This window comes from Chelonoidis abingdonii, chromosome 11, assembly GCF_003597395.2.
Source record: "Chelonoidis abingdonii isolate Lonesome George chromosome 11, CheloAbing_2.0, whole genome shotgun sequence".
Taxonomy (NCBI): domain Eukaryota; kingdom Metazoa; phylum Chordata; order Testudines; family Testudinidae; genus Chelonoidis; species Chelonoidis abingdonii.
The window spans coordinates 31,460,867-31,484,903 of NC_133779.1; the positions used below are offsets into that span (position 1 = coordinate 31,460,867).

A 24,037-nucleotide genomic window follows, 5' to 3' on the forward strand; every position below is an offset into this window, starting at 1 on the left:
CTCCCCCCCACCCCTGAGTAAAAATTCAGGTTGTCCACAAGCACTGACTTATTTTTCCCAGTAGATGCTCCACTCCTGCTCTGCCCTGAAGCCCCGTCTCCACACTGGAGGCCCTGCCCTTGCTGCACCTCTTCCTACCCCCACTCTGCCCCCTCCCCAGAGGCCCTGCCCTCCCTCCACCTCTTCCCACCCCTGCCCACCACTCGCTGCTCTCCGCCCTCCCCCGAGCACCTCCCAGCAGCCGAACAGCTGTGGCTGGTGGGTGCTGAACACCCCCTTCTGCATTTGAACAACATTGAGGGAAAACAATTTGTAACCAGGTCCACCCCCACGAGGTTTTTAGAATGCAGAGAGCCCCTTTTAAAATAAGTAATTTTCTAGCCTTAGCGCTGCAATGGAAACCTTCCAAATGCGAACATAGCAAAAGCCCAGGAATGTAGTGCTGTCTTCCGGAGTCTGTCAGCTCCAGTGCCTCAGCTGTGGCTTAGGTCTCCCAAGCAGAAGACAAGTGATATTAACATGATTATCTGCCTCACTACTGCTATACAGAACCAAATGCAGCAGTTAAATCGACAACCTCTAACATTTCATTTTGCTGCTGTGAGGGAAAGCAATGAGCAGCAACAGCAGAGATGTTGCAGTACCAGGACCTTTCTGGTGGCCATCTCTGATTTTTCATGGTGGCCTCTGGCCTTTAGATTTAGTCTGCTGGCTAGAAGATGAATTAAGGCTTGAAGAAAATTGCCAGTTACCTATACCCTTATTAATGCATGTAGAATAGCTTATCTATTAATAGAATAGTCTCATAGTACCCACAAAGCCACTCTGTGCTTTCCTGACATCCAAGATGGGATGCTCCATTTTCTGAGTGCAAGCAGTGCACGGTCTTGTCTAGATATACATTTGTACCACTTTATACTAAATGGTATGACCTTTTCAACCAATTTAGTTAAGCCAGTGCAAAATGCTGCATAGGAAGCCTTATTTTGGTTTTAAAGTGTCTCTCATCAATTCAAGGTGGTTTCTTGCCAAGTTAAAACTGAACTGATATATACCACTCCTAAAATAAACCACTCCAATGAGAAGTTCTGCACTAGTTTAATTCAGTTTTAAAACCAATTTAAGTTAAACTCTTGAAACTTTCTTTCATAGACAATCTCTCAGAAACAGATAAATCTATGGCCAGTTAAATTAGCCACAAACTCCTCCAGCAATTAATAGTGCCAGCTACTGGCTAACCAGGTTGACCAGTATACTGAAGGAGCCTTAACCCATCAATGAAGCTCCAATTAATAACCAGTTCCCTAGTAGACAACCTTTTCCACCCCTCAGTACCACACCAAACAGCATATTTTTTCAAAGGGGACAGATATTTAAGTGGAGAGAGCATGGAAGTAGGAGGAAAAGAGGAGCTTTCTTGCAGATGATACAATTTGTTCCCAGAACAGAGCATGTGTACATAAAACAGTGCTAAAACCCTTTACCCAAATACAAAATCAGATCGTTGTTACCAAGCTGTATACAGAGCAGGGGAAAATGCCATCAGATTTACAACTTTATAATCAACCCCTCCCCTAAATTAGACCTTGCCAAAGTGTGTTGTGAAGGCCAATACTATAACAGGGTTCAAAGGGGAGCTAGATAGATTCATGGAAGATAAGTCCATCGATTGGCTATTAGCCAGGATGGGCAGGAATGGTGTCCCCAGCCTCTGTTTCCCAGAAGCTGGGAGTGGATGACGGGATGGATCACTTGATAACCTGTCTGTTCATTCCCTCTGGGGCATCTGCCATTGGCTACTGTCAGAGGACAGGATGCTGGGCTTGATGGACCTTTGGTCTGACCTAGTGTGACTCTTCTTAAGAGCAGAGTTTCAACCTACCAGCTAAAATTATCTTTGCAAACATTCTCCCAGAAGTCAGTGCTGCCAGACACCTGGCAGGAATCTGCCCCAAAACAGCTCGCACTGGATGCCACATCCATTCAGTAACTAGCAGTCAGTGCTGGTGCAGAGTGGTTAACCTGCCCCAGCCACATCCCTGCCCCTCCTACTGGCCACAGAAAGTGCTCCTCTGTCCCATCTGACGAATGTTCTGGGATTGACAAATTCCTCCTTCCCTGCACATGTTGGGCTGCTGTCATGTGGGGAACTCTGAAAGCTGCCCAGCCTCTAGATACCCGTAGCTAAGGCCCCTGGAACTGTTTGAGAAATGTGCATTGTAGCCATGACCAGGCAATCCTGAGTGAAACTCCTGTGTGTTAGCAGGAGGTGGGGATTTGCATACATGAACTGCTCCAACTCTGCTCCGGTTGCAGTTAATGGTAAAACCCTGCCTGACTTCCACAGGAGCAGCCTCAGGGTAACATTAAGTGCCTCTGAAAATCCCACCCGGCATCTCCAGTTACACTCCCTTCTTCGGAAGCCATTCCCTTAAATATAGACCCTCCCAATCAGAATTTGACCTCCCCTCCCACCCCCAAAGAGAATGACCTGTGAAGTCTGCATCATTCCAAAGGTGTCTCTCTTTAAAAACAGCATATCCACCCAATGATATACAGGTCTCTCCTGATGCTACAACGTATTCTTGGCTGCTGTTGATTGCTTTGCCTTCTATAGCACCTTTATCTATGGCTCTCATAATACTTTATGAATGCTAATTAAACCTCAGCAGCCCCCCTCCCTCGGAGAGAGAAATATTATTCTAACCATTTTATATACAGAATCATAGACTATCAGGTTTGGAAGGGACCTCAGGAGGTATCTAGTCCAACCCCTTGCTCAAAGCAGGATCAATCCCCAACTAAATCCCCAAATCTCTAAATGGCCCCCTCAAGGATTGAACTCACAACCCTGGGTTTAGCAGGCCGATGCTCAAACCACTGGGAAACAGAGGTGAAGCGACGTGCCCCAGATCACACAAGGTCTGGGGCAAAGCTAGAACAGGCCCTAGGAGAACTAAACACACCCTCCCTTTGCACAGAACAAAACGACAGAGGTTATCCCTCAAATGCCCGCGTAGGCAAGTTCACAATTATTTACCCCAAATATATCCTTTTGCTTCCACTAAGCATGAATAGTCTCCTCCATCCTCCTGAAGGTTTCACACACTAGGGTGTGGCAACATGAATCTTTATACCTAGCACTCAGAACAGTCTCCTCTTTCAGTCTTTTCTTGGAAATGAAGCACCAGTGCTAAGGGTTTGACTTTAAAAAGTTTTTTAAAAACAAAAGCTTGTAAAGGGCAGATGTTCTGCTCATTAACTTGGCTTCTGAGCTGCCCCAGGAGAGCAGTAAAATGTAGCACTTTTGTTCTCATTTTAGATGCTTCCGTGACATTCGTCATTGCCAGGATGGAGACAAGGGTGCTAAACCCCAGGAGAAGGGGTATGTCTACACAGCCTGAGGGAGCAGAGCCAGCTCCTCAGAGTTGGATACACGCTACAGCGCTAAAAACAGCTGCGTAGACATCGGGGCTCAGGCTGAAGCTCCAGCTCTGAAGCCGCCTCTTCCCTCCCCATTTCAGAGCAGACATGCCAAACCCATGGAAAAAATGCAGAAATTGGGCTTGTTTTTGGCTTAATTGGCTTGTGAGTTGCTTGGCTGGCTTGTAGCAACTTGTTTTGTTTTTTTTTTAAATCAGCACCCAGTAAGGTGGAGCAAGGGGGCGTGTGTGTGTGTGCGCGAGAAGAGCGTCGGGGGTGCTCAATGGGCCCATCTCAGTCCCAGACTGCCTGCTGGGGGGAAATCTAGTCACCTAGAGTGTTGGGGACCTTAGGGGTTGGCTTGTTTTGAAATGGGATTAGCTTGATTTTTGGCTTATTGTGAAAGTTGGGGTCGCTTATTTACCACATGAAAATTGGCAACTGTGCTTCAGAGCCCAAGCCTGGAGTCTGCTGCAGGTTGCCACTTGCTGCGTAGACCTAAAACATATCCCAGGGTGCTGAAGTGCGGTCCCCCTCAGACTGGGAAATACAAGTCAATGCTCTAGCTCTTTTTTTGTTTGTTTTGTTTCATAAACTTGAGGAGTGGCAGGAAAAGGGAATTCAATGCCATACAGGCTGAGCTTTTCCTCCTGCTCCAGGGAAATGGTGTGCTGGGGGAGAGACACTTTACACCAAAGTTTGTGAAGCTGCATGAAACAGAACAGAAACCAGTGACGGCATTAAGCCTAACACACACCACACATCTGGAATGTGGATGCATCATGGAACTCCTGGAATACGAGAAGAGCTGGTAAGTAACGGACTGGTCCTGCCACAAAGCAGAGGGAATTACCCTAACGTTCTTCGGTTCGTTCATCTCCCAAGGCCAGAACTCCCCAGGCTAAGAGAAGCACACACAGAGAATAAAAACCCTACGTAATCGGGAGGCAGGGTAGTTGATTGGTTAGGGACTCAGGAGACCTTGGCTCTATTCCTACCTCTGCCACGCTTATGGCCTTGAGCCAGCAGTGGGCTGCAGGTTGCCCATCAGGGTAATCTGATTATGGGCCGAGACACATTTTGCTGACATTGACCATCCACAGGCATGGCCCCCCGCGGCCGCCTGTTCCCGACCACTGCCTTGGGCAGTCACTGCTTTCCCTTTCTGGGCCCCCAATTCCTCTCCCAACCATTGTCTGTTTACACTATCAACTCTTTGGACCATGGATGCACACAATGTGCTGTGCAGCACCTAGAAAATGGAGGCCTGAGGTGCTGCTATAATAATAAAACTAGTGCAGGAAAAGACCATATTTCTTCTAGCAAGAGCACAAATGTGCTGAGAACCAGGGGGCTCCATCAGCACAAGCTCTCCAAACTGCCTGATTGTCTGCCACCTCGCAGACAGACAGACCAATTCTGATTTGTCTAGGAGTTTCACGATAGCCCCAGGTCTGCGGCAGATCCCGATGGTCTGCTTAGGGAGGCATTTGGAAAAGGAAAACGGGATATTACAAGTGTGCAAAAAACTATTCCCAACAAAATCCAAGGGCCCATTTTCCACTTAAAGCTGATTTACTTTGCGTGTGAACACTGCAACATTTTCAAAGTCTCAGAAATCTGCTTGGATAAACTTCAGGTTTCCCTGTGGAACCAGTGAATTCTGGAAAAGCCACATTTCTGGGCTTGGAAACTGGAGGTGAAGTAAATGCAGAATAATGAAAACTTTCTACACCCTCAACGCTGCTCCTATCCCCGATGGAATGGTCTGGAGCTGCCCAAGCTAGGAAAATACTTTACGAGGGCAAAAGGGCAAGCAAAAGCTTGCATTTATCTAGGCTTAAAACAATAACTTAAAAATAACCAAATGTTCAGTTTTGTGTTCCAAAGTAACAGAAACCGAGAACTTCTGCAGACCAAGGTGTTCTCTCTTCCTCTTCAGCCGTTTCACACAAAGATGACACAGATCCTGTATCCCAGTCACCCTAACACCAGAGGTTGATTATTACATCAGCAGAGAAGGAGACAGGGAAGAGAGAGCCTGAGGACAAGGAAAGGATCCAATCGAGGTACCCAAAAGAGTCAGCAACAGAAAAAGGAATTCAAAACATTTTCAAGTTACAGTTTTACTCTTCAATTTAAAAATATATTGGGGGGGGGGGGGAACAGGAGGAATGGGGACGTAAGCCATTTTAACATCAAGGTTTCACGTGCACAGATGGGATCTTGGGCATTGCTCTGATTCTCGATAGTTCTCAAAAGATGTTTACCCAACAGGCACTTTCCAAATGGATCAAAAGAAAGTGCAGAATTTACAAAACAAGCCTTCATCCCACACTGATACCCCTATTATGCCTGGAGAGTCTTTGTACACTCTCAGAGGGAAGTGTCTTAGAACAACGAGGAAGACCATTGTGCTTGGATATATAAAATTACCCTGGGTAAATGCTGTATCACATAAGCTGAGAAAGGGGCAGCAGAAAGAAGTGGGAGTGGAGACAAAGAAAAGTAAGTTTGCTTGATTGACCACTTGAGGACAACATCATGGAGGAGATTTGGCACAAAGTCCCTTCTTTGTGCCAAATCTCCTCCATGGTGTTGGAGGAAAACAGAGCCATGAAGGACTTGCTGCTTTCTCACGGGTCACAAATTCACCCGTGACAAGCACTGGTGTAACCTGCATGTCGGGTATCAGCCAGTCACAAAACAGGGTAGAAGGGCCAAAGTAACGCACCTGCAGTGACTGGGCATGCAGCAGATGTGCAAAATGGGTAACTTGACATGTCACATAGGGGCGCCGCTGGAAAGGAAGCGCAGAAGATAGAGGAACTGGGGAGCTGCTTTAACTTACATCCATCCCATTCTCAACTTTCTCCAGGCCAAATCCCACTCTGGCTAAAATTGGTACCACTTCAACAGGGGCTAGAATTGTCCTTTACAGGAGGAGACATTCCTCCCCAATACAGGAGGCCCGTTAACTCTGTGCACTACCTACATCCCAATTAAGTCCTCAAAATAAAGAAGGAGGAGGACTTAAACGCTGAGTAATCTTCGTTCCAGCGCTGTGCACAGAGGTAACTTCCTACCTCCAGTGCCACTATCCAGAAGATTTTAAAGTACAAAACAGCTCCTGATACTTTCTTTTACAAGAGCGTGGGAGCTAACTCCTCCAATTAACAGCACGGCTGGAGACCCGAGACTGTAGGATCAGTGTATTATAGCTTAGTGCCTGTCACGCTGGCTCCACTCATGGTGAGAGCCAATTATAGCCAGGTCCGTGTATTTGTAATTCATTGTAGGGATTCTTCCCACCTTTGCCTGACTCGGGAGGCTTTTCAGAATTAAAGCAACACCGGCAGCGGGACTGTCAACAGCCCAAATGCACAGTCAACGGGGGAAGGCGTATATAATACTTGGAAGGAAAAGCAGGGTTTAAAAAAAAAAAAACAAGAAGGTGGTGAAAAAATCTCAGGAAGTCATCTAGTCATTCCTGCTTTTTACTGAAACAATAGACCCGGGATGCTGGCTAAATTATAAATAATTCTGCTGGATACACAACACAAACACAAGAGAGGAGCAGGACAATGGGAAGTGACTCACTACCTTTCTTACAACATACCCAAACAAGGACAAATTACACACAAAGGGCCATGCTACTATTCCATCGAGTCTTGTTATTAAATGGACAATTACATCATTAGCTATCTAACATCTTACGAGAAGCAGGGGGAAGTGAAGGAGACAGAAATTGTGATGGCTAATGGCCACTTTGAACACCACAAGTTAGCACTTCTGGTCACATTAATCGGCCCATGCTGCACTACTAGAGTGCAAACATTGGAGGGGGCCACACACAGTCACTTTCCAATGGTGTATTTACAATACCAAAGCAAAGCCATTTCAAACCAAACACACCACACAGCCTGACACTCTGGGACCACTACAAGAAAGTGCTCAGAATGGTGAAAATAATGGGAAGCCACTAACTCCACAACATCCTTCTCCTTTTAGAACGGAAATTACCGTTGCAGTAGAATTTGGCAATACTGCTGTGATCTATTTTCCATCTTGGTCCACTGAACTATGAAAATAAATATCCAGCCTAGTAGAGCCAACGCACATTGGCTCTTGCTGCACATCTCCATTGGGATTGCGCTGGATGGGCACCTGATAGACATGCAAGCATCCAAACCAAAGTTCCTAAGTGATGTTTATCTATTTAACCCCCACCCCACCCCATTACTGTAGTATCTGAGCCCCTCACCACCTTTACTGTAATTAACCTCCCCCCCGGTGAGGTCAGAAAAGTGCTATTATGGGTATATTCCTCCCAGGGCCTGGGCTCCAGCCCAAGCCTGAACACCTATGCAGCCATTTTTAGCCCTGCAGCCTGAACCCCACCAGACAGAGTCAGCTGACCCAGGCCAGTCATCAGTCTTATCCCTGGGCAAACGCTTGCCCACGGTCACACAGGAAGCCTGTTGCAGAGCAGAGAACTAAACCAGAGTTTCCCCCAAGTCCCAGGCAATTGCCCTAAGCACTGAGCTACCCTCCCTCAACCATATGAAGAGCTAGATGATCCAGGAACAACACCAAGCAGCAGTAATAGCGAGATATCTTTGTGCAAGAGTCATGGGAGAAAGGTATACCCAGCTATCCTTTTACACAGCGAATGTATGGCACTTGCCTTTTTTTAAATACTTTTCAACTTGTGCTTCCTGACTTGTAATTCCATTACCTGCATCTGCTAATACAATCATTACAAACACAAAAACCCCAAAAACCTGTCTTAAAGATTGAGCTGATCTCTGAGTGGCCAAGAGACGGAAACAGGTAATGGGACAACCAATTCCACCCCCCAAAACATAAGATACACCCCAGGACTCTCTCAATATTTTTCTGAAGCAAGATTCACAGAGGCAAATGGGGTGAAATGAATCAGAATGTGAAATGAACTCTTTTTAGTTAAATAGCTACTTGCCAAATAAGTCAAGTAAAGCTCAGTAACAACCTTGCGTGTCCTTTCGCTACCTCAAAATTTAAAATAGGGATCTAGTCTACTTGGCTTAATTGTCCCTGCAGACAAGGAGAAAAATCCACTCTTCAGCTGAAGACAAAGGTCACTAGGGTAAAAAACAAACAAACCACACACACATTATATATAAAGCCCAACTGAAGTAGGGACTTTAAAACCCTTTAAATCAATGTTTCAACTATCTATCTTAGGAACTCATATGGCCCTCATCATTGCAGTATGAAAGCACCTCAATTGTAAATGCTTTTATCCACCCTGTGAGGTAGAGAGGCACTGCTATCCATTTTCTGCAGATGGGAAAGACAGATGCTCACGTGACTTGCCCAAGGTCACGCAAGAAGTCTGTCGCACAGCGGGACATAGACTGGCGTTTCCCAAATTTTAGGCTTGTATGCTAACTACTGGACCATCCTTCCTCTCAGGTGACAAACAGACCATCTGGCCTCCGGACTATGCAAAGAGCTCCTCAACCTAGCACTGCCAACGTAGTTACACCCCGGGAGTGTCTAAGCTAGGCTAGCTTTCATTGAAGTGTCCCACTACATCACCTCCAACAGTAGGAGCGCTAGCATAGAGTGGGTGCTACCAGCACAGACATACTATCCAGTCCTGGGCTCAGGGCAGGTCTAGAATATCAGGTGGTCAGGCTCCCTGCACTACTGCTCCGGCTGTTGCTATAGCAAATAGTGGGAAGAAAAGAGTAACGCAGATTTGGCCTTTCACTCCTGCTCACCCCCCGAAAAAAAATATCAAGAAAATGCTGGAATTCAGAGGTGCCAGGACCCGTAGTAGCCGGGACGTCAGTTTTGCTAGAAGGGAGTTTGCTATTGAAAATGACTCGCTTAAGACAAAATGTAAATTCCTCCCTTCAGACTTGCCTCTTTGCCTTTTGGAGAAGGCAGGGATGGCCACACAGCTAGACATGTTAGTCTGAGGGTTGAGGGCAAGTGTGCAAGACACTGAGCTGAAATTGCAGGAACAAGGAGCTCTTGCTAAATATATTCAAAAAAAAAAAAAACAAGACATCAAATTTGATCGGAATGTACATTTATCTTCTCACAACACACCAGACTTGGAGGCCATTCATCTGGATAAAATCCAGTTCCACACTGAAATTCAGTCGGACTTTCAAATGCAAATATCAGGAGAAGAGCAACATATGGTGGAGGTTAGTACTTATTTTTCCTAATTAAATGCTATGCTGCTGTTTTGTATAACAATGTTAACAGGGCGTTAACAAGCCTTTGGAAGAGAGACGCCCTCACTTAAAAAAAACCCACAGAGGTAGAGAGACTGGCAACCCCATGTTTTCCCTATGCTAGGAAGCAATTGTGTACTTAAACCACATTTTTCCATGGTCCTGTTCATCGGTCAAGCCAAGTCAACCCCCCCCCCCAGTCTCCCACTATTTAGAGATGGGAAGGGAACAAGCGCATTAGAGGGCTATAGGCCATATTGGCACAATCCAGCAGGTTAAAAGGCAATTGGCAAAACTCTGAATTCTCCTTCCAGAGCTTCCGCTCTCAACTATTGAAGCTGCCATTCTGCTGATGGATCACCTACAGGATCCATTTTGGTTTAGGCAGCCCTTCGCACCCACAGAGATCTGCAAGCAGACTGGAACTGAAGCCCACTCACTCCCTTTTCAGGCAGGATGCTGGCCCATTTTCTGCCATAGTTTTTGACATGTCACCTACATCAGGTGCAGAATCTTCACCACTGCGGAAAGGAGGGTTTTTCAGACCACAAAATCTGTGATGCAAAGGAGAAAGGTAAAGGCAGGAATTCTACCTCTCCACCCACAGGGAAGAACCAGGGCAGTGTGCATTCAATACTACAATTCAGAAAACATGTAGTCAGTCAGTCCAACCAGGAACATTCGGTAGGAAAATCTCGGAAGAGTGGGTTCTATTCAGGAAAGCAGCTCTAACAACAGCCCCGTGAGGGTCCAGTGTTATACTGTGCAGCATCTGCCTTTCACAGAGAATCTGACACTCCTGCAAACTCGCAGCTCAGTTTCCAGATCCCAGGCATTCTTTCTTGCTGTGCACAGTCACAGATCAAAGATACTTCCCTTAGAAACACTGGGGTTTGCTTCTCGGAGGAATTGGACCTGGCAGTTGGAACTCAGTTATGGAATGATCAATGAACCAGAGAGGATGCAGCTCATGCTCTGATTGATGTGCCGAGCCAACAGAAGTAACAAACTTACTTTGGGACAGTAAAGCAGACACGTCTGACTACACATGGAGCAAGGGAGTGTGGGGATGCCATTTTTGGTCAGTTACATTTTAGAGTTAAATATGTACCATTTTCAGGAAGCTACTCACTGTCCTGCAGACAAAAGAAAGAAAGAAACACAGATGCCTGGAAAATATAAGTTTATGCCTCCCAAAGGTTAAAATTTTTCAAATGATTATTTTCCACCAGCTCAAAAATTCAACAAAATGTTGGATTTATAAAAAACTGTTCAAAGTAAAAAGAGCTCCCTCCTCTTCTCTCATTTTTTTTCTTTTCGCACTCCTAACTTTTGAAAACGTCCTCACTTTCTGAGAAGCAGCAGAGTTGTACAGGAAGTAAGTTAAAAGGCTGGAGGCGGGGGGCTGAAAAAATTCAATAAAACTTAAACAGTCACAAATCTGTACAGAAATGTGTTTTAACACATTCCATTTTGAAACCTGCAGAATCAAAAGAATTTTAAAGATTTCAACATTTTTCATGATCCCCCTGCCAATGAGTTTTCATGGAGGTTTCAATGAGTTTTTCTCCTAAATGTATTGAAATGAGTTTGAGTTTTGGTAAATATCCTGAGCAGATGGCAGGAAAAATTCTGCTGTTTAAAAAATTACAGTAGAACCTCAGAGTTACAAACACCGCGGGAATGGAGGCTGTTCATAACTCTGAACAAAACATAGTTGTTTCAAAAGTTTACAGCTGAACACTGACGTAATACAGAAGAAAAATGCTGGTTTTAACCATCTTAATTTAAATGAAACAAGCACAGAAACGGTTCCCTTACCTTGTCAAATTTTTATTTTTAAACTTTCCCTTTTTTTTAAGTAGTTTAAGTTTAACACAGTACTCTACTGTATTTTATTTTATTGGGGGGGGGGGGGTGTCTCTGCAGCTGCCTTAATGCATACTTCTAGTTCCAAATGAGATACATGGTTGACTGGTCACTTCATAACTCTGAGGGTTCCACTCTATTTATCATCTCCCGATCTCATTTCTAAGTATATCTTTAAATCCACCTTTAATTTAATCTTTTTAAAAGTGAGTTTACCTCCCCCCCCCTCATATCTTTAGGGCACATAAAGGCAACGCAAGAGGGCTGAGGTGCGTTTTTCCTTTCTCTACTTATTTTACATTCAAAACAACAGGAATATCCGACCTTCCCTGATTTTGCTAGATCTCCGAGTGCGGACATTGGACTTGACCTCCTTAGACAAAAAGGGGCTCTGAATTTTCAACAAAGACATCCTTCCTCCAAAATGCCTATTAGGCACTGAAATCAAAAACCTCCACAAAGTTCTAGACAGCCTAAAAGTGCCATCCCCTCGTTGCTTAGGTCTCTTTTTATGCTCTCTAGCACCATAAAATCTTTCAAGGCAGGCGTGATTAGAATTTCTAACATAAAATGGGACACATCAAATTCTAGGACTTTTGTACATCACAAAGCAGCAAGGGGGGAGGGGGAAGAGGTCACACACCCAATTCTATGGCCTTCCCCATGTCCCCATAAAAAGACCAACCTGTCAAGATTCTCTAGCCTAGATGATATGCCAATTCCTCAACATCCATGGAGAGGCGTCTGCTGCATCTACCTTCTATGAGTACAGTGAAAAGGCCAGTCCCAAGTTCAGAATTTGCTACAGAATACTTTCAGCATTGTCTACATACAGAGGATGCACCAGTTTACAACTTCTGGCGAGTGTTTATCCTGATTTAGTTAAACTGGTGCAAAAGGCTGTGCACAAACACTCAAAACCAATTTAGCCTAAACCTGTTCCCTAATCAGCTCAAACCAAACCAATGTAAGACTGTCCACACAGGAAGTTGCAGTGGGTTAATCAAATGTATGTTTTTAGACCAAATTAGTAGACTGGTACAACCCCTTTGTGTGGGCTCACTTATTTCAGTTCAAGAGTTTAGTTTAAACTTATTCCCAATTGACTTCAGCTAAACTGGAATAAGCCACTCAGACTGAAATAAGTCTCCATACAGAGGGTTGTACCAGCTTAAATTGGCTTAAAAACATGCATTTAGTTAAGATTGAGCAAGTATCTATGTGCAGATAAGCCCTGCATTAGTCTGCAAGCCAGTGTCTGCTTGGACAGCACCTCGTGTACTTGCGAAGATGTAGAAATAAGAACACCAAGACTGCTCAGTATGCATCAGAGTAAGATGGTAAACTGTCTAGTCTTGTAAATTAAAACCTACTGAAATGAGAGTTAGCCCAGATACTACCCTGGTGAATGCGTCGTCAGCGTTAACATAAACCTGCCCCCCCTTAAACGTCTCACCCAAAGATAGTACCACCAAAATGAAGCACTCTCTCCACACAACCCCTGTTGCATTAGGTCACTTGCACTGCCCAGGAGCCCTAGAGTTCACTTACACAGTGAAATAGCTACTGTGGAATAGAAGTGTACCTGGATCCACTTTGGAAGCGGAGGAAGCTGACCCACACGAAGGCACTTGCCGCATGGAGTAACAGGGTCCCCATGGGGAACTAATGCACAATAGCTATTGTGCTTTTAATTCTGTACAGCTCCTAGCACAATGGAGTCCCAGTCCATGACGGGCACTCCTAGACATTACAATCCAAACAGGAAATCATAAAAAGCTTCTCCACATAGACAAGCCCCCTACTCTCTGTATAACTCAAGCTCTCACTAAGTGCACAGGAAGGCCATCACCAGCTGGGCTACACTTCAACCAGAGCTCGCTTTGCTGCACCACTGCCTGTCGACAGATGCTCAGTGGCGTCCCAAAAGAAAACGTCCCCAGAACATCGTGCCCACATTTGCCTCAGGTAATCTCTTACTCTCAGTGCTTGCTACATTTTCCAGTCCCCATACAATTAAGCATTCAGTGCTGCTATATATTTCACACTGCATTTCATGCCTCATTTGGCAACAAAATTAATTAAATTTTAAGTCAACACCAAAGGAGTACAGTACCTTTCCCCCCCCCACCCCGTGGCATACAGAGATCAGCCTGTTGAAACTAATATTCTAATCAAGACCGCCAAAGTATTGTGGAACTATCTCTGTATGGGGAGGGCAAGGTACAGATGCCTGCCATTCGCCCTCATCCCCCTCTGCACACACTAGAACTACCTTCTGTTTGCTTCACCATGGGCTCTACAGAGCCCTTCAATTCCCTGGTGTGCCACCTTTTTCTTGAACACCAGGAGTGGTTGCATTAACGAACAGTGGCCACTTTTTAAACTTTAATTGCTCTGTGGAAATAAGCCTCCTGCACTGCCTGTCACGAACAGTGGTGAAGTGGGTGCAAAGCAGCCGATGGGAACTCACTTGGGTGGCTTCAAGCGGCTCTCTCCCCACTGGAAAGGGATTGACCTAGCAAAGGGTGTCCCAAGGCAGGCTGCCCCTTCGCCCACTAGCCTCCCAGAACTGCATACATCCAGCTGGCCTGGTGGCCTAGGGGTAGGCTCTACCCTATGGTGCTGCTTCACATCATGGGGAAGACCTGGCAGCTGAAGAGAAAGTTATACAGATGTTAGTCACATTGCTCAATGCGCTCAGATACTATGGTGATGAATGGTATGAGAATGGATAGAGAACAGAGCAGTATCCGAAATGCAGCCAGCCTTCCTTCTTCCAGAAGAAATAGCTTACTGCAGTGCTTCTGAACCTTTTCTGTACCACAACGCTCTTCTCTAGATCAGGGACCTTCTTTTCCCTTTAGCTGGGACTCCTCTATTATTTAGCAATGTGGGAATGGGCAGGGTGGCCACCACCCACCAGGTTGAGAACCTGATATGCAAAGATGTGAGCAAGCGTCTGGCGTAGCCAAGGCAGCTAAAGATTCTATGTAAACACACTGCTTTGCAACACAGAAGACGGGGTTTCATGCATTAGAACCTCTGGTCCGGACAAGCGATGCAGAGGTCAGTTATGGATTATGGACTTTTGGGCTTCAGCAAGAACATGGAAGGATGGAATCCAGGGATTCTTGCCTAAAGTGCAGGTGCAGACTCACAATAAGTCAAGGCAGGGTGAGGAGAAGCAGCAGCCAATTAAAGTGACCCAGTCTGGTTTGAGGGAAACTACTGTGTGTCAGGGAAGTGGTGGGGTGATCTGATGCTCTCCCATTAGCCCACAGAGGGTGTGACATCCCCCATCAGAGCCTCATGGGCCTGTGATTCAGTAAACAGCAGCACCACAATCCACTTTCAGTGCAGATTTGTGGCTCAGCTGAGTGCTGCTGCATTTTACATACACACTAAAGAGAGACAGACATCAGTACGTTCCTGATAGGGATTTAACAAGCCCAATTCAAAAACTGGTTCTCAGAGCCATAGTTATACATCCCTCTGTACATATATGAAATAAAATAACTTGCAAAGGAGGCTGTGGGCTCACTGGGGCAGGGACATAACTTCTTGTGTTTGTACAGCCCTTAAAATGCAGGTTCTGAGCCCGGCTGAGGACTTTGGGCAATGCAGTGACAGGAGGAATTCTTACCAGCATCTTTCAGAGGCATTAAAATAAATTTCTAAACCATGTCACAGCAAAAGCCATGGAGAGTAAAACACAGTTCAGTGTAGGTGTTAAATTCTATGCCAGGGTGGCCATACTGCAGCTCGCAAGCCCAGTTAAAGTGTGGCTCAAGGAGCCCCCCACCCCTTCCAGTTCTTCACCTACCACACCTGGGGAGAGGAGCTCAGGCCTTCTGCCCAGAGGGGAGCAGAGTTTGGGGCTTCAGCAGGAGCAGGCCTGGAGCCCCACGCTGCAGCAGGTGCCTCCTACAGGGCTGAAGCCACGAGACCCCTCTCTCCACATGGCTAGAGGTCCTAGCCCTATCAACTCGCCACAGGGAGGAAGCCCCGGCAGATTTGCCCTGGCTCTGAAGATTGTCATAGGTGGTTCGGAGGGTCATTAAGTTTGGCCACCTCTGTTCTATGCATATTTCTCTCTCTCACACACAGACACAGACCATAATGTGAGCAAGTTAAGCCTGCCATAACTATGAATATCCTGACTTCTGCACATGTTAAACATCCCTCTAGTACTAACTTAATTAAATTTAGTTTTGCAGATGAATTTAAAATAAAGAATTCTGATACAACTGTAGGTGTGATTTAGGTATATGCAGTATGCTTTCTGGAGCTGGGTCCCCTACAGAGCATGCAGAATTTGAAATTAGCAGCACCAAGGTCCAGCAGAAACGCTTGCCAGACCTGCTGGGCCCCTTCCAAAGCCATCTTCCCTTTTTGGAAGGAGCCCAGTCAGCCTGGAAAGCTTTCAGTTGTGACAGTGAGCCAACTGCAAAATTTTGCCTATGCAATACAGCAGAATTCGATATGATCATGTGATCTAATGATTGTACATTCAGACAGCCATATACAGGGACTCAGGAGCAGGGGTGACTGGCCAGAGTCCAGACTAGCTAGGCAACAGCTTTACCAATCTAGGACCCAAGCCTGCAACACGTACAGTACTTACACACAATCCCGTATCAGCAGGGTTTGAATTGGGCTGATAGGGCTGCATGTGGTATTCTTGACAACAAGACGACAATCTTTCTTTTAAAAATAACAGGCTCTAGACCTCATGGTTGCAAAGAAAAGCTTGAAAATGTGACAATACAAACAAAAAAATATGACACTTGGTAGGTGATTTTTCAATGCTTATGTCTTTTTCCTCATTTTTGGTAAAGAGTATTTTGAGGCTGCGGGGGGATTTTTTTCTTCCTTTTTTAAAAAGTTTCTTGACACACATTACCATGCATTTGCCCTGACTGAGTACTACGTCCTGGTCACCACACAGCTCTGGTATCAGTATGACTAAGTTACGGATGCGATTTCCCCCCTCCTTCTTCCCTCCCACCCCACCCCCCCGATAATTATACTGGGACAATCCCCAACGCGGATGCACTTGTGGTACTACCCTTCGTATCCAGAGGGGTTCTACTGCTTTAGTTAGACCAGCACAGTTAAAGGGGCACAATTTCTGTCTGCAGACAAGGCCTGAGTCAAGTCTGAAGTTTGTAATGAGAAGCTGTTGGTTATGTCAGTGTAATAAGCCTTTGGAGATACCAGAGGCTAGGGGGAGAGAAGAAGAGTGCTTTTCCTCACTTCAGAATTTTTCAGATGGACAAAATTTTAAACATGCCTCTCTCTCACCCCACTGCCCTCCTCCCTCAATTTTTCTCTCTAGGTAGAAAAACTAGCAAAAGGAATTTCAGCCCAAAGGGCGAATTTTTTCCCCTTCAGGAAGTTAAATGCACACAAAGACAAGATAAATTAAAGAGTAATAAGTCTCCAGGACCAGATGGTATTCACCCAAGAGTTCTAAAGGAACTCAAAATTGAAATTGCAGAACTAGTAACTGTGGTGCGTAGCCTATCCCTTAAATCAGATTCTCTACCAGATGACTGGAAGACAGCTCATGTGACACCAATTTTTGAAAAAGGCTCCAGAGGCAATCCTGGCAATTAAGAGGCCAGTAAGCCTAACCTCAGTACCAGGCAAATTGGCTGAAACAATAGTAAAGAACAGAATTACCAGATACACAAATGAACATGATTTGTTGGGAAAGATTCAACAGGATTTTTAAAAAGGAAATCATGCCTCACCAATCTATTATAATTCGGGGGGCGGGTGAGGGGGAAGTAACAACATACATATGGACACGGGATCCAGAATCTGGACTTTAAGAAAGCCTTTCAGAAGGTCCTTCACCAATGGCTCTTAAGCAAAGTAAGTAGTTATGAGATAAGAGGAAGGTCCTCAAGGATCAGTAACTGGTTAGACGACAGGAAACAAAGGATAGGAATGAAAAAAAGTCAGTTTTCACAATGGAGACAGATAAATAGTGCGGTTCTGCAGGGACCTGTATTGGGACCAGTGCTATTCAACATATTCATAAGTCATTTGGAAAAAGGGGTAAACAGTGAGGTGGCAAGATTTGCACACGATACAAAATTACTCAAGGTGATTAAGTTCAAAGCAGACTACAAAAAGTTACAAAGGGATCTCACAAAACTGGGTGACTGGGCAATAAAATGGCAGATGAAATTCAATGCTGATCAATGCAAAGTAATGCACCTTGGAAAACATAATCCCAACTATACATACAAAATGATGGGGTCTAAATTAGCTGTTACCACTCATGAAAGATCTTGGCGTCGTGGATACTTCTCTGAAGTCATCCACTCAGTGTGCAGTGGCAGTCGAAAAAAGCTAACAATGTTAGGAACTATTAGGAAAGGAATCAAGAAGATCAAAAATATCTGAGCCACTATATAAATCCAAGGTATGCCCACACCTTGAATGCTATGTGCCATTCTGGTCACCTCATCTCAAAAAAAGATATATTAGAAGTGGAAAAGGTTCAGAGAAGGGCAACAAAAATGATCAGAGGGATGAACAGCTTCCATATGAGGAGAGATTACAAAGACAGACTGTTCATCTTGGAAAAGAGACTATTAAGGGGGTATATGACAGAGGTGTATAAAATCATGACTGGTGTGGAGAAAGTAAGTGTTATTTACCCCTTCATATAAAAGAACCAAGGGTCATCCAATTAATTTAACAGGAGCAGGTTTAAAACAAAGAACACGAAATACTTCTTCACAAGTCGCACAGTCAACTTGTGGAACTACTTGCCAGGGGGTGTTATGAAGGCCAAAACTCCTGGGTTCACAACAGAATTAGATCAGTTCATGGAGGAGAGGTCAATCAATGGCTATCAGCCAAGATGATCAGGAATGCCACCCCATGCTCTGGGTGTGCTAAACCTCTGACAGACTTAAGATGGGACTGGATCACTCAATAATTGCCCTGTTCTGTTAATTCCCTCTAAAGCACTTGTCTTTGGCCACTGCTGGAAGATAAGATACTGGGCTAGATGGACCACTGGGCTGACCCAGCAGGGCTGTTCTTATGTTCACTGGTAACGAACATGCCTTCTCAACCATAAGTACAGAACTGTCAGTACAATACTATATTGTTATATCTCCAATTACCAGAGAAATATTTGTATTTGTTCTCTGAGCATCTTTGTTTTGAGTGATAACATGGTCACCTTCGCTGCACTCCTTCCAGAAACATGTCTCTCCTTACTGGATTAGAATTCTGTTGTGTCTGCCTCAGGATCTCCCCTTCTCCCCATCGCTTATACAAAAAACTTTGACAGATAAATACTGGGGAGGAAAGAAAAAAGGAAAAGCCTTGTCCCAGTGTTTCTGACTGCAGAGATGCAAGAGCAGTCACTGAAAAGGCAAGGCAAGTGCTAGGAGCAGGAACGTGTATTCAAGAATATAATGTGGGGGATCAGAGACTGAAGAGTGAACTGAGGTTACTTTAGATTAATGGAGACAAGTGTGAAGATATTACTCTTCTCTTTGTTCTACACAGGATGTTACTTCCTGCCAGTTAGAATTCCCTTCCCTCGCCTCCAGAAATGCCCCTCTTTCCCCCTAGCCCCTCCATTTTTTTTTTTAATCCCACTTTCTGTATCCTGGTCTATGGCTTTTCAGAATCAGCACCAAGGAAAGTGGGGGAAGAGACATCTCCCCTGCAAAGTTCTATTTGTGAGGCAGGGCACAAGGAAGTGGGCAAAAGAGTTAAAACTAAGTGACTAACGGTACGTCTACACTAGCACTTTTGTCAGTATAACTTATGTCACTTGGAGTGTGAAAAAACCCACATCCCTTAGTGACATAAGTTACACTGACAGAGGTGCTGGTGTGGACAGCACTACCTTGGTGAGAGACGCTCTCCTGCACACATAGCTACTGCTACATATTGGGGGTGATTTAATTATGTCTCCCACATATAGAATGGGCGTACAGGAAATCTTACAACAGCACAGTTGCATCGGTGGTCTCTAGTGTAGACATGGTCTAAGAAGTTTAAGTCTCATCTTCCAAAGTGACTCAGGCGCTTGGGAGAAAGACAATGGACCATAACCACTTACCCTACCTCACTTTTTAAAATTGGACTCAAATGCCTAAGCCACTTAGACACTTTTGAAAACTGTAGTCTAAGTTCCTCATCTTCCTAAATGCATATCAGTTGGTCTATATTAATAATGCAAACATTTTAAGACTGAAGGAGTCTGTATTTTTCAAGCTAATGACACCTAACACATGCTTAGCAAATGCCTTGCAAAATTCTACTTGACCATAGCAAGTTTTTTCCCTTTAAAAACAGAGTAAAAGGTTTTTTCATAATAAATTAGGGTCACAGTAAAATATGGGCACGCAGATTTTGTACCTGGACTGATAATTTGTTTTTAAAGTAGTGTTTTGCAATGCTGCTGAATCAGAAATGATACAAAAGTAAAATTAATCAAACAACCTAAAATAAGTAATTTAACTACAGAAATATCAATGCTAAATATGAAGTCACGTTTTTGCACCTCATGTCTACCTTTCACGATATATCAGAATAGCAAAAACAAAGAAAGCTCATAACACCCACTTCTGCATAATCCAAATGTGGGAAATAATTTAATTTAGTAGGAAAACATTATACAACCAACTATTAAAAGCTTCTGTTTTCTTCACTACAGAGAATAGTGCTGGCAACTATTTAATCCTTGACTGGATTTCAATAGAAGACACTGCATTTAGCTCTTCAAGACTTTCTCACTGAAATTTTTAGCTTCTTTTACTTAAAGATGTGCAAGTTGGCTTCTCAGCATGTTAAATAATGAAGTGTCACTTTAATATCCACAGATCTGCTGCAGAAGGCAGAGCGCTCTTTCTGTCCCCTTCCAAAAAAAGGCCCCTCTACCCATGCACACAGGACCCCTCAACTGCACCTTTAGGATATGGCCTAATAAATGGTTGCATGCCCATACGAAGTAATCAAATCTTCAAACAGCTCAGGCAGAGCACCAATTAAAGAGACACTCATCTTCCACAGAATTTATGACTTTCAGTGTTGTTGCCACAGGTATCTAAGGCCGAATGTTGTTTAAAGTGAAGTTTAAAAAGGGATGCAGACTCACCTCCCTCCAGGGAGAATGCATTTGACTTTGTTCAGTAGACTATAACTTAAAACTTGTTACATGCAGCAACTTGTAACTCTGAAAAACTCCCTTGTTAGCCAGCCTCAAATATGTTATATGAACTTACCCTGATCAAAGCAAGTCCCTCCACAATAAACCTCAACTCCTGATCTCGCTAGCAAATAGGTGAAGAACAATCTTTGAAAGAGGAGGGGGCAGGACCACAGTGTAGTGGCAAAAGAGGATTTCTCCCCCACAGCTCCCTTTTACCGTCCTCAGGCTAGAATGTTCCCTTGACTACAAAGCAAGAAGGGAAATAAATTTAATCACAAATTTTGTTACTCAAGACAAAGCCATTTCATTGCCATGCTTTTATTTGTTGCAAGCAGAATAATCCATCAGCAGGAGCCACGAAGGGCGACCGGTAACCAGACACACAACTGAAGCTCAGCATGCTTGTCTTTCTAAGATATTCTTTAACCCTCTTCAAATTTGGTGGAAATATGCAGCACTGCTACCGAGTTCTTCGAAATGTAAGAGGCTAAGATAGCCAAGTGCAGCATTAGCTCACCAAAACACCACCATCATGGGAGCTCTTTTCAAGTTCTACACAACCCCAAAGCACTTTATAAAGCAAGGAGCGATTCGGATACTGTGACCCTACAGAAAACTCAGCGGCCATTATCTGTTCTGTTCCACTGGCAAGTTATGCACTGCTCTGCAGTTACGGAACAACAGCAACTCCAAAGCTAAGATTGGAAGGATACTGATTCTACCACCACCCCCTATTGCCCTTTTAAACATCAATTTAAAAAAACAAAACAAAAACGGTAATTTCCACGTAAAATGTAATATACATGGTGCCCCGTCAGAGGCAGAATTTATTTGGAGTATTTTTGAGGAGGAGGGCAGTTGGATCAGGTGAGTCATCTGTGAGCTATGATGTATCAAATAACTGGCATTTTAATTTTGGAAAAAAGTCTTAACCTTTTTGCCATAGCAAATATCCAACAGCTTGGCCTAGAAAGTCTAAAACTCAAGCCAATAGGCATATATTGGATATGCAGAGGGAAATAACTGAAAAAGTTCTTAGGACAGGGGAGTTGGTAACATCAAGGGAATTTAGGAGCACAGGTTCATTTAAAGGCACTGGGATTTGTGCTCCTAACCACCTTAGGTAATCCCCCATAGAGCCTAGTTTTAGACTCCAGTTTCTAAAATCTTGGCTTAGGTAACTACATCTTCCCATGTCTGGAATGTTTATTCTGGAAAGCTGTCTCTGTGAAGATGTTACCTTTCCTGAGGAGTCCTGTGTGTGTCAAAAATCCTGCAGACACAGCTTGCAAGATCTGTGCAACTAGGAACACAAAGTTTCATCCATGTGGTAACCATTTTCCTCCATCTAATCAGGGGAGGGAAGCAAGACTGACGGGGCAGAGTTAAGGTTACCATTGGAAATGTAAACCGATTTTCCCCTGAGAGATTTAAGAGACAAAGCAGGGGGAGAAGGAGGAGCCTTTAAATATAAACTAGCCCCAGACAACGTCAACTTTACTGAATATAAAAGTGAGGAAATCCCAACATTAGTACCTGGGATTTACTTAGCACTTTACACACACAGAAGGTGGTCACATTTGCCTCAAGGAGCTTCTAGTCTGAATAAATCCCACAGGACATGGGACAACAGCTCAGGAAAGGGAGAGTCAGTTATTCTCAATTAGGATTTGAAAAGCATTCTAACTTGGTAATACTGTTTTAAAGTTAACATTGACGTCTATTTACCAGCCTGGTGTTTGGCAAGACCACCTTATTTTACCAAGTGCTGACAATTTGGCCAAGCCACCCACAGCACTTTTTTTTTTTTTGGTCTTTTCAATTCTGATTTCCACCAGGGAGTGAAACAACTCATCTGAAAAAAAGCACTGTAGTCCAGCAATGGGAGCCTATGTTATAATGGGAGACTGCAGTGAGGGTGCTAGTTGCTATAGTGAGCTATTGTCTAGCACCAAATTAAACTGAAGTACGGCAAAAAGGCACTCTGCCCCCTTGACATGGATTTAGGTCTTCAAATTAGCAGAGATCTCAAGGAAGGTTATGACTCAGGCCTTTTTTATGCCAACAGTTGCACCAGTTTAACCAAAATCAGTTTTTAAAACAGATTTAGCTAGGTGTAAATGATTTACAACTGGCTTACACCAATGTAAGTTACTAAGTCAAGCTAAATCAGTATAAGCCAGGTGTAACAATGAGCAACCACACCATCCAGGGTCTTCTCTACAGACACCTTGCACCAGTTCAAATGAAACCTGTTTAACTAGAACAAGGCATGTGTGTGTGTGTAGACAAGACCTTTGATGGTATGACAAGTCATTGTTACACTTCTGATGTATACACCCACCAGTCAGCATGAAAACACACCAACATCCAAGAGCAAAATGAAAAGTCGCTTATTAACTCTTGACAGGAAAAATATACACTTCACCCTTAAAAAAAAAAAAAAAAAAAAAAAAAAAAAAAAAAAAAAAGAGAGAGAGAGGAGAGACCTAGGCCATTCACTGCATGAAAAGCCTTCCATTAACAGTGCACTGAGCTGCATTCTGAACAAGATGCCCATCGGCAAAACTGAAAGGCCACACTAAGCCTGAAAACGGGACACTGGCATTGTACAATCGCCTTTAAGGAATTGCAAGAAATCAACTCCTTGATGATTTTATGAACCATTCAGAAACCCATCTCAAAATAGCAGCTTAGAGGAAGGTGGTGTCAACTACTTTCACCCCTGAGCGGGGGGGGGGGGGGTGGTGGTGTGTGGTGTGTGTGTGTCGCGCGCATGCATACTGTATGTGTTCTAGGCTGACACAGGGCATCTGAGTGAAAGACGCTAGCCACCACAGGCTATTTCCCCAGCACTCCTACTCCTTGTCATGAACTGGCCAGCTCTGCAGATCAAGGAGGCAAGCCAACAGCCAAGCAGGAAATGACTGAATGCAAGCTTGCTCTCTCACAAGTTTGTGGTGTCTCTTTTGTTGATTATTTTAGCAGCAAAGTACAAGATGTGTAAGCTGGAATGTTCACTACAGAGAACAACTTCCACCGGTGTTAAATTACACCTCTCCTTTACTCTCTACCTATATTTCTCTATTTCCTTAAACCCCTCTCCCTTCTCCAATTACCAATGTATCCTTCTCCATCTTTTTCATTGTCAAGGTAAACGAGAAAGCTCTGAAGCACTCTCACGCCATACTGTGTTTGTCTTCATGAATCAAACTAAAACCTGTTGTGCTTTATAACAAATTATTATTTAAAAAGAAGTGTAGGGTTTTTTAAAAGTCTCTATCTAGAGGAAAATGTTTGTTCAAAAAAAAAAAAA

At 44.1% G+C, this 24,037-nt stretch overlaps 1 protein-coding gene across 13 annotated transcripts in view; it reads right to left on the bottom strand.

Annotated features, from left to right (window-relative positions):
• TCF3 (transcription factor 3) overlaps positions 1-24,037 on the bottom strand; it is a 114,000-nt gene that overhangs the window by 79,381 nt on the left and 10,582 nt on the right. Inside the window, exon 1 of one of the 13 annotated variants that reach the window (XM_032798993.2) lies at positions 13,111-13,192. The exons of the other annotated variants lie outside the window; for them this stretch is intronic. Coding sequence (XP_032654884.1) covers positions 13,111-13,165 — 55 coding nt within the window. The 5' untranslated portion in view covers positions 13,166-13,192. Of the gene's footprint in view, positions 1-13,110; positions 13,193-24,037 lie in introns of those variants that run through there. 13 annotated transcript variants of the gene reach the window in all.